This window comes from Myiozetetes cayanensis, unplaced genomic scaffold, assembly GCF_022539395.1.
Source record: "Myiozetetes cayanensis isolate MyiCay16 unplaced genomic scaffold, myiCay2020 scf4, whole genome shotgun sequence".
Lineage (NCBI taxonomy): Eukaryota > Metazoa > Chordata > Aves > Passeriformes > Tyrannidae > Myiozetetes > Myiozetetes cayanensis.
In genome coordinates this window covers 24,303,902-24,323,699 of record NW_026087631.1, presented here as the reverse complement: position 1 = coordinate 24,323,699, position 19,798 = coordinate 24,303,902, and the positions used below count along the sequence as shown (strand labels likewise).

General features: G+C 40.8%; 1 protein-coding gene across 1 annotated transcript; it reads right to left on the bottom strand.

The window, feature by feature from the left end:
- Window positions 1–1,060: 1,060 nt before the first annotated feature.
- Window positions 1,061–10,284, bottom strand: CCNH (cyclin H). The gene is made up of 9 exons (XM_050328554.1): window positions 10,158–10,284; window positions 9,925–10,047; window positions 8,870–8,943; window positions 8,379–8,589; window positions 7,914–8,077; window positions 6,015–6,085; window positions 3,446–3,557; window positions 2,840–2,900; window positions 1,061–1,207 (listed from the first exon to the last, which is right to left on the bottom strand). The coding sequence occupies exons 1-9, from the start codon at window positions 10,272–10,274 to the stop codon at window positions 1,163–1,165; spliced, it is 978 nt and encodes a 325-aa protein (XP_050184511.1). The 5' UTR covers window positions 10,275–10,284; the 3' UTR covers window positions 1,061–1,162.
- Between the last annotated feature and the right edge of the window lie 9,514 nt (window positions 10,285–19,798).

The following is a 19,798-nucleotide window of genomic DNA, read 5'->3' as shown; positions in this document are numbered from 1 at the left end:
TGAGTGTAGTGATGCATGGGCACTGTGCCAGAGAAGCTGGGGCTGCCCTGTCCCTGGAACCTTCAAGGCCAAGTTGGATGGGGCTTGGGGAACCTGATCTAGTGGAAGGTGTCCTTGCCCGTGGCACTGCCACAGAGTACTTAAAAAAATGAAAAGTAAAATGTGCTGTTGGTTCAGAGCGTATTGCCATATCACCATGTGTTAGTTTTCTAGGCAGTGGTCTAATAACAGGGAGTAAAAGGATGCTGAGATTCCATTACAAGACCGAGATATTCGTACGATAAATTTGATTGCTGTTGATACACCATTAGAACACCTACACTGCTGCTTCTCCTGTCTGTCAGAACTGCTTCTTCAATTTCCTGTCACATGAAATCACAGAGACTTTACTTTTGGGTCTTTGCTGTAGTATTATAGTGGTTCTGCTGTGCTGCCCTGGTATCCAGCTGGAACTCCTTCCCTGAAATGAGAGTCTAGTGCTGCAGCTGAGAGCTCCCAAGTGTCGCAAGTGCTGCACTCAGCAGGAACAGGTGATGCTCTCCATAGTGACAACACACCTGTTTACAAGACCTTGGTACTACAGAAGTCTTTTTTTTTTTATTTTTCCCATAACCCTGTGAAGTCTGTATTAAACTGCATCTGAGAGGAGTCTAAGTAATTAACTGTCTCTCATTCTGCCCTACCTAGATCTTAACAGAGTATATAAAATGGATTATTTTGTGGATTGAGGTGGCTGGGTGTAGGCAGTACAACATGGTAAAAATAAAAACGCTGGAGCACAGAGGCACCTGGCTGATCTACCTCTTACATACAAAATGCAGCAGAGAATGAAACTGGGCAACCTCCAAGGCTGCATTTAAGTGTGTGTATTGTAGAACTGTTTATGTTCCAGTGGGGTATATAAAAAGGAAACAAAGTAGTGGCTGCCATGCTCTAACCCTATACTTCACCCACAGCAAACTGTTCCCAAACCAGAAACAAGTGGCAGATTTCTAAAAGCAAGTATTTCTTGCTAATATTTGACCCGTTATGGATGAGGGTTTAATGGAACCACAACTAATTTTACTTTAGTAAAATAATAGGCTTTATTGCCAAGATTAAAAGTACAAAAGCTGTATGACACAGAATATAAGGAACCTGTGGCATAGGAGTCCATCTTCCTTTAAGGTAATGCAGAATCCACAAGATCATCATCAGTCCACTCTTCCTAATGGGAGGGAAAAACACAACACCTTGAGCAAGGTGTGCATGTAATGTCCTATGTGTTCTTTATGGTCAGAATTTAAGAACTCACAGAAGGATTCCATGAACAGAGTAAAGACTAAAATATTATAAGTTGTGGCAAGTCATCCCTATAGACTTTAAGCTACTTTTCCATACCTACCCTTATAGTCATGGAGAGAGTCATGGAGCAGCCCCTTGCAGCACCAGCCTGAGGTTTAGCTCATGCTTCTTACAGTTACGTAGAGATTTCCTCATACTGTAACCTCTTACTAGTATCCTGTGCTTTTTATGGCGTCATCACCTTGGAAGATGAGTCACCTGTGCTTAACTACTACCTTGTGTATTTCCTCTATCTTTCAATCTGATGAGCTCTCCATAGGAGTTCTGGCCTTGCTACTGATACTAACCTTCAGGTGTAAACAAATAATTTGAAACAACATCTAGAAGTACATTAGAACTCACTGTGCACCTGTATACTACAGTCTAAGGACAGGATTAATGAAGCCTCCATGTCTGAGCAATTTGCACGCACTATATGCTTTCGAAAAGTTAAGCACACTTTCTCTTTTAGGTCCTGGCCAGCTCAGATCTGCTCTTGCATGTGACAATTACTTAGAACTGAAACTACACAAGTACAAACCCTTGACAGTTCAGATACGTCAGTAATGAAAAGTCCTGAGTTTAGGACCTGTTGGAACTGCGCAACATCCTATCATAAAATGCTGTAGGCTATGTGATCCAATCAGGTTACTCCTTTGGAAAAAGAATTATGTATATGAATGAATAACAAGCTCCAAAAATCAAAAATGCCTCAAACCATAGAGCATAACTAATTAAAATTAAACTGGGGCAGGGAACAAGTGAAATCTCTAGAGCTCATTTAGAGCTGTTCTCTATGTCACTTTGTCAGAAAGTGAGAAGTTTTGCCAGTGCCCATTTTATGGAGTTGCCTATTTCAGTATGCTTTTTAAGACTAGCATTTGGAGTAAACGCTAGTCAAAGGTTTTACAGCATAGTTATAAAATACATTTAAGGTTCCACATTTTCTTAAAACATACTTTCGATGCTGTTTTTATTATAATCTTGTTCAAATAATTTTTTGGATTCTAGTTTGACACTACAGCATCAACCTACTTAGATAATCTATAATAGCAAGACTCCCTGAATTAAAAAAAGACACAGATTTTGGCAGACAACCCTCATCAGTTTATCTCCACCTTTTTACAGTAGGTCTTATAACCCGAAGTAGTAGCTACCAATCTGTAATTCATGCAAGCCTTGCTGGCAAAGTGGCTGATGTAGAAACTTAGTCCAGAATCTGACTTCTGCTTTGAGCAAGAAGCCAAATAAAGTAAATAAAAACTTTCAGATCCCAAGAAACAGCAGGAAGGATGCATTTTCTTCCCCTTCCCCACAAAAGACTGAGATGTACAAGAACACTTCCAAGCACAGGCTAGTAAGAAATCTGGCTCATTTGAAAACAAAAAAATGTTGAAAGATTTGGTTTGAGCAACAAGAGTAATACAGATGCATGAGTTTATCTCAGTAGCTGTCTCACTTTCATCTTGGCACTTAAGAGTGGAAAAACAAGTACCTGTACAAAAGGTTTACTGACCTCATCCATTTTGGATTTCTTTGCAACATATTCATCATCTTCATAACCTTTCCTCTTCTTCCTAACCCAGATGAGAATTGAAATGTTCAGGTATTTTTATAAGTTAGACTCTCTTTATTTGACCACAATATTAAGATTATGGCAAACTTGTCACATAAAAAACTACCAAAGCCTCAACAAGCAGCATGCTGGAAGTTCACTGGGTCTACTGAAGTGAAAAAGGCAGAGGAGAAAAATCACCAAGTTCTTTGCCCTCCACATAATTCTTAAGAAAACATTAACCCTTTACACAATTCTTGTTTTAATTACATGGTTTTAAAGTTCTCATTGCATACAACATCAAGTGGCCAGACCTTAGAAGCCACCCAGGATTCCAGTTTTGTGTTAACAAAATAATCAGCTTGCAGTGCAAATCAGCACAAAAGAATGTATTTATGTATTACTGAAAGCACCATGTTGAGTCTTGGTTCTCAGCAGACTCTCACATAGCAAGCATGTGCACATTTAGGAGTTTTCATTTTCAATCAATCACTTCTATAGATAAAAAATTAATGTTCCTATACCAGTAAAATCAGCTGAATTTTAACACATCAAAGATCTACTTACAGGTTTGTACTAAGTGCAAGCTCAAAGGCATGACACTTCTCTAATTTCTGTTTTAGACCAGCAACCTCTTCAGCCCTCGGCAGTTCATATTTCTTGATGAGATTTTTCATGCCTACAATGGCAACAACACAGCTCTAAGCACATAAACAATTTCTGCTCTGCCTGGTTGTGTTGGGTCTTCATAGAAAGACGTTGGTAGTGGGGGGGCTACAGGGGTGGCTTCTGTGAGAAGATGCTGGAAGCTTCCCCTGTGTCCAACAGAGCCAATGCCAGACAGCTCCAGAAGGTCCCTACAACTGGCCAAGGCTGAGCCCTTTAGCAGTGGGATAACAGATTTAAGGTGGGGGGAATCCACCTGTGCAGCAGTAAGTGCTGCTGGAAAGAGGAGTGAGAATATGTGAGAAGAACAGCCCTGCAGGCACCAAGGTCAGTGAGGAAAGACAGGGAAAAGGTGCTCCAGGCACCAAAAGGGATTCCCCTGCAGCTCCTGATGGAGCTATGGTGAGGCAGCCCCTGCAGCTCGTGGAAGTCAACAATATCCACCTGCAGCCCAAGGAGGAGTCCACTCTGGAGTACGCAGATATGCCTGAAGGCTGTGATCCTTCAGAAATACCATGCTGCAGCAGGCTTCTAGCAGGGACATGCAAACCCATGGACAGAGGTGGTTTGCTGGCAGGACTTGGGACCCCATGGAGTAGCCACACTGGAGCAATGCGTTTCCAAAGGACTGCACTCCATGGAATGGTCCCATGCTGGAGCAGTTCATGAAGAACTGCAGCCCATGGGAAGAACCCACGCTGGAGGAGTTCATGAAGGATTGTGTCCTATGGAGGGACACCACACCAGAGCAAGGGAAGAATGCAAGGAGTCCTCCCCCTGAGGAGGAAGGGAGTGGCAGAAACAAGCTGACTGCAGTCCTCCTGTGCTAGAGGGAGAGAATTCAGGAGTGAAGCCTAGCCCAGGAAAAAGGGAGTAGCAGGGGAAAAGTCTTTGAAAATTTGGTTTTTGTTTCTCATACCCTGCTCTGATCTGACTGGCAGTTAATTTAACTAATTTACCCCAGCTGTGTCTGTTTTGCCCACAACTGTGACTGGCCAGTGACTTCTCCCTGTCCTTATCTCAGCCCACAAGCTTTTTATTATACTTTTTCTCCCTTGCCCAGCTATGGAGGTCACTGACGGAGTGGCTTTGGTGGGTACCTGGTGTCTACCTGGGGTCAGTCCATGACAAGCTTATCAGCAGCATGGCTGCTGCTATTGCTTATCCCTCATAGCCAGGCTTGAGCCAACACCTTATCCTTCCTTCCCTCATTATAACTTCACTGAAACAAGCCATTAGCATCACTACACTCTGGATTTCCTCAAGGTAAACTCTAATAATGTAGAGTTCATGTTACTGTGCTAATAAGCTTCAAAATACACAAGAGTTTTTTGCATTCAGCACTGTACCTCTGTCTTAAAAAAAGACTGGTTTCAGTCTTGTTAACAATGCAAATTACATTTACAGCTACCTTTCAAGAAACAAGATTGTTTTCTCTATGACCAGCTTTGTAAAAGTCATTTACAAATGCTTCACAAATTTCCTTCCAACCATCATATGTTTACAGAAGAGCTGCCTTTGGGGCAAAACTCCCTTCCAGGATAATGGAAGCAAAGAATAAGAGATCCAAGTGTCCCCTTTGATCTCAGCAATGGAAACCTGAAGACTGCATTTGTTAGAAGAAGAGAAAGGGAAGGCACCTTAAGTTCTGTAAATTCAATTTAAATGGATTCTGTAGACCCTGGTGACTTGTATGGCACATTCACTACTCAAGTCAGCCTTGCCAAAGACCGAAGCTTCAATGCTACCACTCTCATTTTAAATGCATGCATTAGCCTAAAGCATCAAATAACAGATCACTTACTGAGAATCTGAGAATTTCATATTCCAGCCTTTTCACTTAATTAAAAAAAGGGAATAGAAGTCCACTGATTATGACTTATTAGCTAAACCATGTTAGTATTCTTGGTATTTGTAAAATACACACACGCATATACACTTCTCACACTAGTGAAGCTAAACATCTTTTGAAATATGTTCATAGCTGCAAACCAGAAGTGCAGTAGAAATCCTGGCATATCACTTCACATTAATCATTCAGCTTACAGCAGATACTCTCTGGTGGTAGTAGCAGTAATGTGCAGGCTCTGCCTAAAGCTGCAATTTTTAAAACACAGTGACTTGAAAAGTCATTTAATCATGTCTTACAAAAACTATTATCTAGTTCCCAAAATAGATTTCTCAATTTTAAGTCAGTTACTAGTCTGAAAGCATCAGGCAGGCCACTTCCCTTTTAATTTATTTAATTTGTTAATTTACATTTGTTTAATTTGTTCATTGTGTTTCAGTGTTTTCTTCCCTTCCATCCACATGGTCCATCCACACTGCCCATGTTTTATTTACCTTATGCATGCCCTGAGGTGAAGAAAGCCACTGGAAGCACACCCTTCTGCTTAAAGTCATTTGGAAAAACATGGGTTTTAGTTCTTTAGAGATAACTCTTTATCATACTTTTCCAACGTTTACTTACATTTCATGTCATCTAGTAGTCTGGATAAGGTTGATCTGTTTTCTTTCAGCATAAGAGTTTCTGATAAATAGCTACAAAGAGACATGGAAGAATAAATTTTTGAAGTGTCATAATTATTTGTGGCAGTTACTATCCATTAATAAAAAGTGTGATATTTATTATTTACATCTGCTAGAGCTTTATGATTAGACTAAGTAAGAACACTTTGGTTATGTAAGTGCTTTAAAGTGATAAAAAAGCAAATCTGTCACTGTAAGAACTTGACAAAAGTATTCCCCAGCCACGTGAAAACCTGAAGTTCCAACACCACAGAATTCAACATTTCTAAGTAAGCCTCACAGAGCTAAGACAAATTAGGTTTAAGATTCTATGACAACATCACACTATTGCACAGTATAACTATGGGACAAGCCAAAACTACGGAAGAGTGTTTTTCAGACTGACCAACACACAACAGAGCTTGCAAGACAGGCCTGCTTCTTTTGGCAGCTGAAAGCCATTCCTAAATGTTGTCTTGTAAGAGCCTGTGCGTCCTTTCTTCTTCCCACTGAGATTCAAACTTCCTTTTAGTAAGAACACTAATACATGTGCAGTGCCTGGGTAAAACCCCAACAGACATGAGTAACACTCCTCACTAAGACCTACAACAACCAAGTAGTTTTGCTCCTTCCATCATGGGAACGACAGGTTTTCAAACCCCTCCAATGTTCTGCCCCGCTTCTGCAGGGGCACCTGCTCCCAGGTCCACAGACCCAGCATTTGCTTCTCTCATGTCCAGCAGCAAAAACTCAAGTAAAATAATAAATAAGCAGGTTATAACAACCGCATGGTGCAGACAGGTCACAAAGACTTGAGTTCTTCCTGAACATGCAAACGAAGTTACCTTATTTCCTATGCTATCTACAAATTATTTTAGTACTTTTTGCAAATAAGCTCTTCTGAATTTTTGGACAAGCAGTACAGAATACAGATCTAGGAATGAGATCAATTTTCAAGTTAAAGTAAGCACCTGGATATTTTTATGCAATTTGGAAAGGACAGTGAAACCTGTAGAGAATACTCTTTCTTTCTGAACAAGAGAGATCTCAGATTCATTTAGAGGAGGTTTATTTAAAAATAACTAATTTATTTAAAAAGAACTGTTTGCATTTTGCATCAACCCTTGTGCCTGCAGGTGTTACACTCCGGATGCAAAATGCTCACAGGCATGTGATTACAACATGCCAGGTACAACTCCTTACAGGAACTACCTCAGCTGTTTTTCTTAAAAAAAGCATACGTTTTGTTTTTATGAGAACCAAACCAAACAAACTACACATTTCAGCAAAGGTACCAAAGCGTTTGATAATAATGCCTGTGCAAACACCAAGTGGCTAGGGCACAGAAAGGAAAGCGGGCACTGATTTAAAACAGCACCTTAGCATTTGTTTGTTTCCGTGGAAAATGAACAGTTGTACCAGCCAAATATAGCACTTAAGTTTCAGCATGCCTAATAGCTGTCAGTTCAGTGTCATTAAACCTTAGTAACCTTAAAAATCTCATTTTTTTCTTTAAGTGATTCTTAAGAAACTCTCAGTTTCTACTGTATTTCCACTTTCTTCACCATAATCTTTAAGATGAGTGTGAAAATGCTACGCTGTTCTGAGGCAAAGTCAACGTTTCTTTTTTTTCCTTCTTCCCAAGGCACGTAAAAACCAGACACCAACTAAATGCATTTATCACCTACTTTTTGAAAGAGAAACCAATAGTACGACTACAATTCTGAAACACAGCTAAAGAACATACCAGCATTAACAATCAGTAAATATACAACTGTACTAATTAAGAATGTCTGAAGAAAAATTTTATACAGGAACCAAATAAACTCTTTAAATCATAACTATAAAAAGAAAACACTACCTTTCCATATTAATTCCTGCTCTTGAACCACTAGATAATATGGCAGTGAGAGCTATCTGTGAGGGAGCAAAGAGCAGATATGCATCTGTCAGAGCCACTCGACTGAGAAAGTCATCAGCTGTTTTCCTCAGAACTTCGGGATTTTCCAGCATCGGGTATCGAGTCTAAAAAGTAAATATTTAGGAAAGTAAGTGGCTGCTCCTCCTTGTTTGTAAGCTCAGAACACACAAAACAACAATACTTTACAAAGCTAAAAAGTAGCAAGCCTCCCTCTTTTTCAAAAAATAGCCTAAAAAGCTTAAAGACCATAAATAACCATCTTTAAGATATCTGTAAGCACTTTAGTAATTACATCCTTTAAGTTCACAGGCACAAAAGGAAATAAAGTTTTCTAACACAACACATGACAGACTTGTATTACTTTACTACACAGAGCATACAGCACACCAAACAGTTTTCTATTACCTTCAAATCAATTAGAAATCCCTCAAAAGGCCGGTATGGATTGTGGACGATGAGATGGAAGTTCAGTTGCTGAATAAGCAGCAGTTCATATTCCAGTATTTGTTCAAGAGCTTTTTCCTGTCCAAGAGGGCTTTCTCGAAGGTTACCAACAAACTGTGCACTGGATACATTAAATTCATCTACTTTACAGGCCAAAAATGCACACGTTAGCCTTGAGGGGAAAAAAAACAAAAAAGCAAACAACTGATTTATGCAGCATCGATTCTTTTATCAAGAGTTCTGTTCAGAAAAACTGTATCTTCAAAACACCGTGTTCTGAAGACAACAAATTTTTCCAAATGGAAAGTGAAACAGACCATATTTTACCTTTACGCCTATTTAAGATCACAGATTTCCTTTCTCACTTTTTTTTTCAGGTCTTTACAAATATAAAAGATTATACCTCCAATGTTCCACTTGACAGAATAACTCAGGAAGTGTTGATAACTCACATTATTATCCGAGGATGATACTCCATCACTGAGTTATTGAGGTAAAAGCGTTTAAAATACATGCAAGCTGTTCCCTAAATTGAAAAAAAAATGGTAAGAAATAAAAATGGATAAAGAAAAAATAAATACGTTAGAAAAAAATCACAGATCTGGTAAGTCTGATATATTCTGCAGGCATGCAGGATACACTAAGGCACTATGACACACACAAAGCCATGTCATTAAATATTTCATTTATGCCTGCAATATGACAGGCTTACAAAATCTTTAATTTTCAGACATACTTCACAAGACAATGCTCAAAAACCCTACAGTATCTCCATGAGAAAAATCTCATATTCAAATGAAATTTAAAAACCAAAGACTGGAAAAAAATTATCCCAAAAGTTGCAAGCAATCCCAACCATTTGACTTTTTAGATCAGTAATTTCCGCAGCACATTTACTGGCATGAAAGCAGGTGTTTTCCAAAACCACTGCTTGACAAGACTCCACAGGGGCCACTTCTCAAATATAAGTCTGGCTTCACAGAATGTGCCATGGCAGCTACTGCCACCTTTCAAAGGCATCGTCAGGTGGGGCACTCTTCACCACACCTGCCAGAAGAAGGGAGGACTGACAGGGCACAATACAAGCCACTCATCTGAATGGCTCAGCTTCAGCTGTAGGTCCCCACGCTCTCCCTTCTGAAAAACTCGTCTGCGTTCAAGGTAAGTCAGTTCAAGGTAATTTTCTTTTTCCTCTGTAGGTCAGTTAACTGCCAGTACAAACGCTGATGCGGTACAAACCACAACAGTTCAGTCAAACAAAGCAGTCCAGTCACCCATGCAAGTGTAGGAGCCACAAGCAGAAGATCACGTTGAGAAACAACTGGTTTTGAAATGGCTGCATGCACAGAAACAAACAAAAAATATAGGAAGCGGGCACAGACTGCAAAGCTGGAAGAGGGAAATTAGGTCTAAAGACATCCGCGCTCTCCAGAACGAGCCACGCAAGCAGCAGCAGGCGAAGGACAGAGGCGGCCGAGGCGGCCCGGCCCCAGCGCCGCTCACTCACCACCACGGACCGCGGCATCGCCGGCTTGAACACGGCGCAGAAATCCAACAGCCGCTTCTCGTAGTATTTGCATATTGCCAGCTCTTCGTGCGGCTCCAGGAGCACCGCCTCGCCCTGCGGCACCTGCGGAGAGGCAGAGCGGCTCCTCACTCGGACTGCCCCGCCCGCTCGGCTCCCGCCCCGCGGCCCCGCTCCTCCGCCCCGCGCCCGCCTTCCCTGCGGGCCCCGCGCACCTTCCCGCTGGCCGCGGCCCTGCCCCGTGCCCGGCGGTTCGCCTCGGCCCGGCGCCGGGACAGCTCCTCCTCGACCGGGAAGGTCCAGTGCCGGCGCTGCGTGCTGCTGTGGAACATGGCCGCGCAACATGGCCGCGCCGCGCGCCGCCCGCCGGGAACCGCCTCAGCGCTGCCAGCGGAGGCGGGACCGGGAAACAGCCTGGGGGAGTAATGGGAACCCTGGCAAAAAAATCAAATCAAACCAAAACAAAAGCAAAACAAAAATAAACCCACAACTTAATAAGCTTCTGCGGAATAGCAACTCTGTTTTTCTTTCAGTTTTAGCAGTGTAAACTTGCTCCCTTAGGTCCCTTCACTAGTCTCATATTCCCTCCCAAAGAACGATTGCGTATAAGATCCAACCATGATTTAAGGAAACAGCATTTCATAGCCTCTTCTTTGTGCTCCAGCCAACAAATTTTAGATAGTACTGTGCTTGTACTTGTGTGAAAAAAGCATGTAGAGCACACGTGGACTGTCATGGGATATCTATTTAAAATGGTTCCTGGCGGGTGGAAGTGTCCAAGGTTCTTTTCCTAAACGACACAGAAAATAATTTTATAGCCTGCATAGTCTGAATCTATCATTCCTTTGCCTTAAATTACAGCAATTTAACATCTCCAGCTTGAAATCAAACAAAATTTCAGTTTCAAGAATCACAGATACAAAAATACCAACATGGGTTTGTTTTCCATCTAACTGCAACAGTTCCATCACAGATGAGAAATCATAAAAACCCCATTTTAGAATAATGAGTGACAACGTGTTATTTCTCATCATCACTCTTAGGGTACAATATGTAAGAACAGGAATGACAGTTCCTGAAAAGGACAAGAGCAGTACAGGGGATAAAGCAGAATTTTTTTCTCTTTAAGTCTCTATTGATTGTATACCTTTCACTTTTCAGAATCTGTACTTCAAAGGCTTGTGAGTTTAAGGATACCAACCAACTATTGACTTCACTGATTTTAGTCCTACATTAACTTTAACTGGGATCATGCATTATTAGTGATTCCAAAATTCAGTCTGAAAATGGAGAAAGGCAGTTTTAGATAACGCTTTTGGAAATCTAATAATAAAATACTTATGGCAGACTTTGGCAAGTCTGTGAGCAAGTTATGTGCAGAACCACGAATTTACTGTTCCTAGTGTTTCTATTGTTTTTCTCACAATAGTGCTTTTCATCTCTTTACCCACAACACAATTTCAATATCTTATCTCATAACCAAAGCAGTTAATTAAAAGTACAAATACTTAGTGTGATTTTTGTGCAAATTAAAAAGTCCACAAAAAATGGTATAGGATACACTATTAAGGTGCAGAGTAAGTATAAAGTGATTTTTTTTCTAAAATCAGAAAGATAACTAAAAGAACTGAAAGGTTTTTGGAAAACTGACATCTAAACCTTTAAAACATATCAACTTAATTGTGAAATACAGAATTGTATTGGGCGAAGTATCCACAGGCACCCATGAAATTAAAGATACACTCTGATTGTGCATAAGTAGATATATGTGTGGTTTAATTCAGTCAAATGTGAATGTTTGCAGTCTGTCTTTCATTGTGATTTTAAACATGACATGTGCATGGATATTTGCCCAGAATTATGCAAGTAACAAAGTAAGAGTAAAACTTATGATCTAATAAAAGCTGTCCAGTTGCCTAGGCATTTTAAAATGTGTTTAGCCATTTCTCAGAAGAATTCTCTGAAAGTGTAAATAATATCCACCACCTAAATATGATAAACAGAGCATCCTTTGCCTGCTTGTGCCACAGAGGTATTCTTCCTGATGCTTTTATGAAAGCTCTTGCTGCTGTAAATGTTCTTTTTTTCTCTCTTTGGGGAATATAGGGAATCAGAATCTCATGGAACATCTAGAGGAGACCGAGAAGGACCAAAAAACACTGCACACACCACATAAGAAGAAACAACCCCCTGTAGCGCTGCAGGCTGGGGACAGAGTGGCTGGAGAGCAGCCAGGTGGAAAGAGATCTGGGGGTGCTGATTGACAGGAAGCTGAACATGAGCCAGCAGTGTGCCCAGGTGGCCAGGAAGGCCAATGGCATCCTGGCCTGGATCAGGAACAGTGTGGCCAGCAGGAGCAGGGCAGTGATCCTTCCCCTGTACTCTGCCTTGGTGAGGCCGCACCTTGAGAATTGTGTTCAGCTCTGGGCCCCTCAGTTCAGGAAGGACATTGAGGTGCTGGAGCAGGTCCAGAGAAGAGCAACCAGGCTGGTGAAGGGACTTGAGCCCAAGTCCTATGAGGAGAGGCTGAGGGAGCTGGGATTGTTTAGTCTAGAGAAGAGAAGGCTTAGAGGTGACCTCATCACTCTCTTCAACTACCCGAAGGGAGGTTATAGCCAGGTGGGGGTTGGTCTCTTCTCCCAGGCAATCAGCAGTAGGACAAGAGGGCACAGGCTTAAGCTCTGCCAGGGGAGGTTTAGTTTGGATATTAGAAAGAAGTTCTTTAGAGAGAGAGTGATCAGGCATTGGAATGGCCTGCCCAGAGAGGTGTTGGATTCACTGTCTGTGGAAGTTTTTAAGATGAGGCTGGATGTGGCACTGAGTGCCATGATCTAGTAATCACAGTGTGGTTGGATCAAGGGTTGGACTTGATGATCTCGAAGGTCTCTTCCAACCCAGTTAATTCTAAGATTCTATGATTCTATCATTCTATCATTATTATTAAGCTTAACTGCAAACTGCAGATACTAACTGGCCTAAAACATGGTGAGGATACATTCAGAGAAGTAGTCAACCTTGCTGAAGGTCCCAGAGAGGATTAAAAGCTTTAGAGGAGAAAACACATCAATTTATTACCACATGATGTTCATATATGCTACATTTAATGCTACTGAGAATTTGTCAGTAATCCTAAACTTAAAGTTTGAGTATTATGTTTTAGTCCTCACTTTCTGAATGTATTAATATCCTAGGACTTGTTGATTTTGCAGTGTTTGGCTATAATTTTTCCTAACATTGAAACTAGTTAAAATCAGTTCTTACCTTTCTTGCTTGTGCTAACTAGTACTTTATTTTTCTTTGATCTCACTGACACCAGTGAGATTATTTCATCTGAGGAGCCTTATTCTCTAGTCCCAAAATGTTCTTGTCTTTCCAAGCAGTACAAAAATGTATGCATATGTAGCTATAATTCACTTATATTGAATATGCAATATAGAGATGTAAACTTTAATATTCTCAGCAGAAACAGAGACTTTAAATATGCAAAAAAGGATCAAACCCCAGCAGATTAGAATTCCTGACCTTTACATTTTTAAGTATCAAAGAAAACCTTTTGCGTTTAATAATGTACAACTTCAAAAGCACATTAAGTATACAGTCTCAAAGAAACAACAGATCATGGTAGCAAAACTGAAATATGCTGAGGCTGTTTATTCTTAAATTCAGACATCTCATTTGTTCAGCAGGGAGGGCTGAATTCCTGCTGGGCAATCAGAATTGGATGTTCCTTTTGATACCATGCAGGATGTCTGTTGGAATCAGCATAAGATTTGCTAAGGGCCAAGACTGGCTTTTGTGGAGGACAGTAGTTATTTTTGCCATTTTTCACTGATGTGTCCTGAATCATTCACCAAGAAAGTTCTGTTTGTTTCCATCCCTTATTTCTTGGTTTTCTTTCCCTATTTCTCCCTTCCCAACCTTTCCCTGGTGTTCTTTGTGTTTAATTTCTTCACAATTTCATTCTCAACACCCCGCTTCACTCCCAATATGTCATCTCCTAATAATATAATTAAATTATTGATACTGATACTGAAAAGTCATTACTGGATTTCTGGATGGATGATATCCCGGAATTAAGAAGAAACTGAGAATGTGGACTTACAAGTCATTCATGCAACTGTATTCATATTCAGAAAGTGCAGCTGTGGCATGTTTGCAAAGATTTCTTTGGAATTAAGTGTTCCTGGAGTGCACTTTAAAAGTTAGAGCACTTAGCCACTGAAGAATACGAAAATAGTTTGAAGGCCACTTCCAACCTAGATGTGTGTTGAATACCTCTGGTTTAGGTTTTTGAACACTTCAAACACTTTCTTTAAGGTGTTAAGGAAACTTCCCTGTCAGCCCTTCAGAGGATGTTGAAGTGACTCTAGCAATCACTTCCACATGACCTGAGCTGCAATTGAGGCCCCTTCACAGCTACATGTCCCGTTCTCACACTGGCAGACCAGGTTTCCTCACTGGCTCAGCTCCAGGTTTCCCATAGCAGTCTCAAGTGTCCAGATCTTTAAAAAAATGTGATTGTGGTGCAATAACTACATAACAAAACAACAGCTTGAGCTGATGCCTCCAAGGAGGAACCCCAAAGAAAGGAATCCCTGAGCTTTTATACCTTTACAGTCTAAGGGCGGGAAAGTCCGGGGAATGTCGGCTGCTGCTGTCTCTGAGTGTCCAGTCCGCTGGCTGGGCCACAGGTCCCCATGCCATTTGTTGTGCAAAGGGTCAGCAGTGATCCAGTTACTAGAATTAATAGAGAGATGCCTCTGTCCAAATTAAGGTGCAAAAGAGACCATATGCAAAAGTCAATAGTATGGATTTTATTTAACAGCAAATGTGAGATAAAGAGAGAAAGAAATAGGAAAAAGAGAGTGGGGAGTGGGGGGTGGGAGAAGAAAGAGAGTGACAGAGAAACAGAGTAAGTAGAAAGATATCACCACTCGTAGATCCAGATGGCGTCCTGTTGGTCCTCTTCTTCTGGTCTTCTTAGTGGTGGGGATCCCATGAAACACAGAGTTCAATGGATTAGTATATGTTCAGGTATACGTGGGAATGCCCAAGCACCTCCCCTGAGTGGGTAGTGGGGGGTGGAATTTTACACTGTCTTTTGCAACACTATGGATCTGTTGCAATACTATGGATCATATGCAGTCATCTGGTGGAAGGCCCCAGAAACGAGTCTGGGGGCTACAGCCGCCCCCCACCAGACCCCACCAAAGCTGATTTTCAGCTCAGCTGCTGTGATGAGCTTTCCTTGTGGATACATTCTTCTCCCCAGCCTGGTTTACTTCTCCTTATGCCTGAGATAATTGGACGATAGTACCCCCTTTATTTTATCTCAGTTCCCATCAGCTAGCTTAGCTCATGGTACAAATTCCTGGAATCCAGGAGGCATGTTCATGAGGGGTGGGCTTTCATGGTCGCAGTTTCTTTATACAGTTTGCCAGAGTGGGCAAAGTGTTCGGTGATCTTAACACTTATGAGAGTTACGATGTTTAAGTGTTTTACAAAAGGCTTATGATCATGAAAAGCCAAAGTAACATGTAAACAAATCTGAGATGCAATTTGAGATGCAGGTCTGGACCTGAACTGTACCAGAAGGTAGTGCTCAGAGCTGGGGCTTTGGTTCACTTTAACAGAAAAAAAAAAGGTTCTTGCAAAGACAAGGTTTGATGTGAATTCCCCGAAATTTCAGGGTTATTTGCAGCTGGAGTTCTTTCTGAGACCTTAACTTCACATTGCTATGTATTGCACAGAGATTGGAAAGTATGAAGGGTGAGTTGCTTTTACTAAAGATCTGTCAGTCACATTGACTCTGTACAATACAGCCTGCAGAGATACATGAGATCTCTCTCATGTCTTAAGGCATAAAAATATGCCTTAATTATGAAAATTACTTTGTGTGATTACAGTATGTGCATTGGGCCATGGCATTCTAAGAAGCCTTGACATATGAACACCGCACATTTGAAAGTGTGGTGTGCCTATCTCATCCTTTCTCTCATGTGACTTTTTGTCCTCTGGTCTAAACACTGCAGATAATGGAGTTTGATGCTATGCATCTGATTCTGAATTCTTTAGTACCTGATGGAATTGCAGCAAGCCATGGCAACTGGAAACATCTGAAAATTGAAAAGTGGATCCTAGACCATAATAAGAAAAATTCTCTTTTTCCTATGAAGAAGTTGCTGTTTTCACTAAGCTGTGGGACAAAGTGGACATAGAGACAGGGATAGAAATTCATCATCTCTTCCTCTAGCAATTATTACAGAGGAAAGTGATTCTTATAATTTAAAATAAATGAAATAAAATTATGTCCAGATAAGAAATGTTTCTGTTCTGACGTTGAACCCAGGAGAACCAAAAGCCCTTTCTTAAAGGCATATAGTTTGGCAGTTTGTATTTTGCACTTTGTGAAACTTACTCTTTTTACGTTGTTCCTTATTACCTAGGTCATCTGTGTGTTGTGTGGTAATTATGTAATTTCTATTCTGCTCTGTGGCACTGTGGAACTTGTTCTTTACTGGATTTACAGAAGTAGCTCTTTAAAGAGTTCAGTGTTGTATAAGTATGTTTAGCTATGGGGTTTTTTCTTACATTAAAACTTCCTCATTGCATTAAATTGGACAAAACAACATTTTCTTCTTTCTTGTTTGTAGGATACCCTGCAAAGAAGGAACTGGATCTCTGTTAAACTAAAGTGCCTGAAATAAGTATAACATGAAGGAATCTGAAGAAGGCTGGCAAATGCTTTTATAGCTTCATTGTAAAGATATGAAGAAAATAAATGAGGAATTTGAGAAACAGATGCACCAAAATTGTCAGGCAAATTGGATGATATGAAATCTCTTATACAGAGGATGGTTCTGAACCATTAGTCAAAATACACTATTAACTTATGCCCATCAGGGAGTAATTTTCTAGTGCCTAAATAATTACTAGCTGTGCATATAGGATTTCCTGACCTAACCACTGACCTGAGAACAAAGGAGGCTGCAAGAAATGGAATAGATCTTCCTTCTTGTTACTCAAAAGCATCTTTCATGCTGGAAAGAGGGCTTGGGTTGCAGAGTGACGACCTTATGAAAATGCCTTTGCAAATCTTGAAATTGAACTGTTCTGCCTCATGTTCACTGTCACTTTTTGTACTGCTAAGCTCTTCTTTGGTGACAAGGAGGAGCAGAAGTTTAGAGGAGCAAGCAAGGCAAAAGGCTTCAGCAGCCTGGACCATGACATTCCTAGAGAACCCTTGGATTGCAATGAATATTGTGGAATACCTTCTCCTCATCGTAGAGTTTTCGTAGGAAAGAAATGCTTATCAGTTCCAACAGACTGATTGAGAAGAAATATTATCAGAAATACAAATGGTTCCCAAGAGGATTTACAGTTTTCTTTTAGCCTTTGGAAAAGAGATAAGTTGTCTGTGACTCTGCATGTTGAAGGGCCCTGCATTGCTAGCAGGGCATTCTGAGGACCATGACATTAGTCTTTTAAGTATTTTCTCTTCTTAACATCAAATAATTAACAGTTTCAGAATTATTTCTACAAAAACATCAAATGTATACTGTAAGTTCATAAAAGACAGACTAAAATTAGTTGTGCCATATCTTCTTGAACATAGGCCCTAACACGTGACATGGGAATACTTTGTGATGTGTGGAAAGCTGGCTTTCCACTTGGCATTAAGTGTGTTTACTCTTGTTGTATTATTAAACCAGGAACAATGAAATTATTGTAATTTATGACTAAATAATTACAAAATCACAGATCAATTTCTAAGTAAATGCTTCATGCTTTTAATAGTTCCTTCTCACCTCTTTCAATAAATCCTGGGTGCTCCTTATGTCTAAAGTCATGGCATGGACATGGATTTAGCTGCTAACCTTGTTCAATAAATTCACAGGTCGCTGGCCACTTCATACCAGCATACATGGGCATTTCAGTTAGACCTGTTCTTTAGAGGTTAATACAAGCAAATACTACTGCATGTTTAAATGGATAAAATGGTTAAATGTATCAGTTGCTATTGGTGGAAATCTAGATGGTCTAGTAATGAGAATGCATTAAGATAAAGCCATCTGAGGTAACATGGCAATAACTGCAGCTCAGCTTTTTAAACAATTAGAGTGAAAAACATTCAGCTAATCTCGAGTCTGGGCATTTCTCCATCATGTCCAGAACTGGTAAAAACCTGGGCAAAAAATTAAAAGTGCATCTACAGCTTCTCTGGATTTAGGCTGATGCTTAGCATTTGGAGATCTGCAGTTCTCTTAGTGATTTTATATAACAAAATCTGAATGTTTATAGATCACTAGTAAAACTCTTTTTTATTTCATAATTAAAAAAATAAGAAAAAATATTTTTGGCTTTGAATTCACACATGAAGAGGGAAAAGCCACTTCTCAAACAAGATCTCTGAACAACCTTAGCAACAAATACTTCAGACTAGAGAACAAGTTTTCTTTAAGAAAAAAGAGGTTCAGAGGCCTTTCCAATATAACATGAGACATTTCAAATGTCACTGAAATTAATCTCCAACAACAATGAAGGTGAGTGTTCCCAGCCTTGCAAGCAGCCTCCTAGACTCCTACCGGGAGTGCCTGTGGGGTCTGGATGATTGATCAAGGATTCCCCTAGTGCTGCACAGTGCACTGAGGGCTACTGTCAGCTACCAGCTCTGTTTTCCCATTAATGTTTTCTCCTGCTTCAGGCACCTGGGTACCACAGGATGCTTGTAGAAGCACAGATGAGTTGCGCAAAGAAATAACTCCATGGGGATCAACGTGGGGTGAATTTGGGTCTCCAGGAGCCAGGAAAGTGTCCTTCTGAGAGTTTGGACATTTCTTGCACGTGCACCAGCAAGGAGGACCAGCTCTTTGCTCTCAGTTCTCCCCAGTGTGCCACAACAAACAGGAGTGGAGCTGCCCCATCTGCCATAATTCTCCACATCATGAATTGCTTCTGAGAAAGACTGGGGTGATGCATAGAGAGGAGTCATGAGTGAAAGGCTGACCAGGCATTCCTCAAGCAAGAAAAGGAAAGCCCTGGCAACGCCTTACATGATTTCTGCCCAATGCCTTAGGGAAAAATGTAGTTTGCTGAGGTAAATGGGGAGAATCACATGCCTCACATGGCTGAAGACCCTTCTTTTTATACAGGCCTGAGTACAGAAAGGCTGCATAAGATCCCCTCCACCGGCAGGGGAATCATTTGCATCCTCATTTTTGCAGCTCTGCACCTTTTCTGCTGATGAATGAGAGTTACTTTATGTGTGTAAGTTGATTATCTCTGCTAGTCAGAGATTGGGAGGATCCAATACATAAAATGGTATGTGGTGCTTTTGAATCCAAGCAATGAGTGTGGAATATAAAAACATATTGACCATTTTTTAAAAAATGTGCTTTTCTAAATAAATAGAAGTAATTGTTTATTATTTGATCTGTCCCTTTAGAAAAGCTCTTTTTATATTGAAGAGGAGAAGTTGAAGAATGAGAAGTTCAGAGAATTCTTATCCTTGCTGAAGGCTGGGCTAAGCACAAGAGGCTTCACAGATGTAATTTCTGAGGAGGGCCAGCAGCAGAGAACACCAGACAGGTCAGTATTCCTTGAGAGCCAGGCTTTGGAGTGTCCCAGTCCACCACTCTGTGACACCACCCTTCTCTACTCAGTGATATCTGTCCCTGCATTGTGTCGTGCCTCTGTACGCATGTCTGGGGCTACTGCAGCACCATTTTCCACTCTCTCTTCTTACCCTGGTCTTCTGCTTGCCATTGGTTTATCATGACAGTCACCAAAGGTCTTGGTTCTGTCTTCTCTTTCTGTCCTGATGCCCTTGGACTTCACTTTCTTCAGCCCTGCATCC